This window comes from Monodon monoceros, unplaced genomic scaffold (genome assembly GCF_005190385.1).
Source record: "Monodon monoceros isolate NGI ecotype Baffin Bay Population unplaced genomic scaffold, NGI_Narwhal_1 Super_Scaffold_5, whole genome shotgun sequence".
NCBI classification, from domain to species: domain Eukaryota; kingdom Metazoa; phylum Chordata; class Mammalia; order Artiodactyla; family Monodontidae; genus Monodon; species Monodon monoceros.
In genome coordinates, this window is record NW_021703782.1 from 5,741,913 (window position 1) to 5,742,492 (window position 580).

Genomic DNA, 580 nt, shown 5'->3' on the forward strand with positions numbered 1-580 from the left:
CCCCTAAACCGCGAAGCGCTGGGTCAGATTGGAGCTCAGGTTGGCTCCCCGGAAGAAAACTACAATTCCCGTGGTGCCATGCGACAGAGTGGAAGGGGCGGGACGGGCAAGGGCGCAACACGCTCGCGCAGCTCGAGGGCCGGAGGGAGGCGGAGGCGGAGTGGTCCAACTGCTGAGTAGTCTCCTCCATGTGACAGTGAGCGGCGTCCCGGCTCCAGGCGACGCCAGATTTTGGTTCCCGACCCCAAGCCCCGTCCACTGTCCCGGCGCCAGCAGACACCGGCAGGCCGGGGGCCCGCGGTGTTGTCCGGAGGCCGCGGGCGCAGAGTGAGTAGCCGCCGCCGGGCAGGTGCCTGAGGGACAGCCTAGACCCCGACGTCTCCCGAGAGGCGAGCGGCGCGGCGAGCGGGGCTTCTGTCAGCGCGTCGCCGCGAGCGCGGGGACATGAACGGCTTCACGCCCGAAGACATGAGCCGCGGCGGGGACGCGGCCGCCGCCGCCGTGGCCGCCGTGGTCGCCGCTGCTGCCGCCGCCGCCGCCGCCTCGGCCGGGAACGGGGCCGGAGCGGGCGCCGGGGCCG

General features: G+C 73.3%; 1 protein-coding gene across 1 annotated transcript in view; it reads left to right on the forward strand.

The window, feature by feature from the left end:
• The first annotated feature begins 444 nt into the window (after positions 1–444).
• Positions 445–580, forward strand: part of SAP30 (Sin3A associated protein 30) — a 6,291-nt gene continuing 6,155 nt past the window's right edge. Inside the window, exon 1 of the mRNA XM_029202079.1 lies at positions 445–576. Within this exon, the coding sequence (XP_029057912.1) occupies positions 445–576 (132 nt within the window). The remainder of the gene's footprint in view (positions 577–580) is intronic.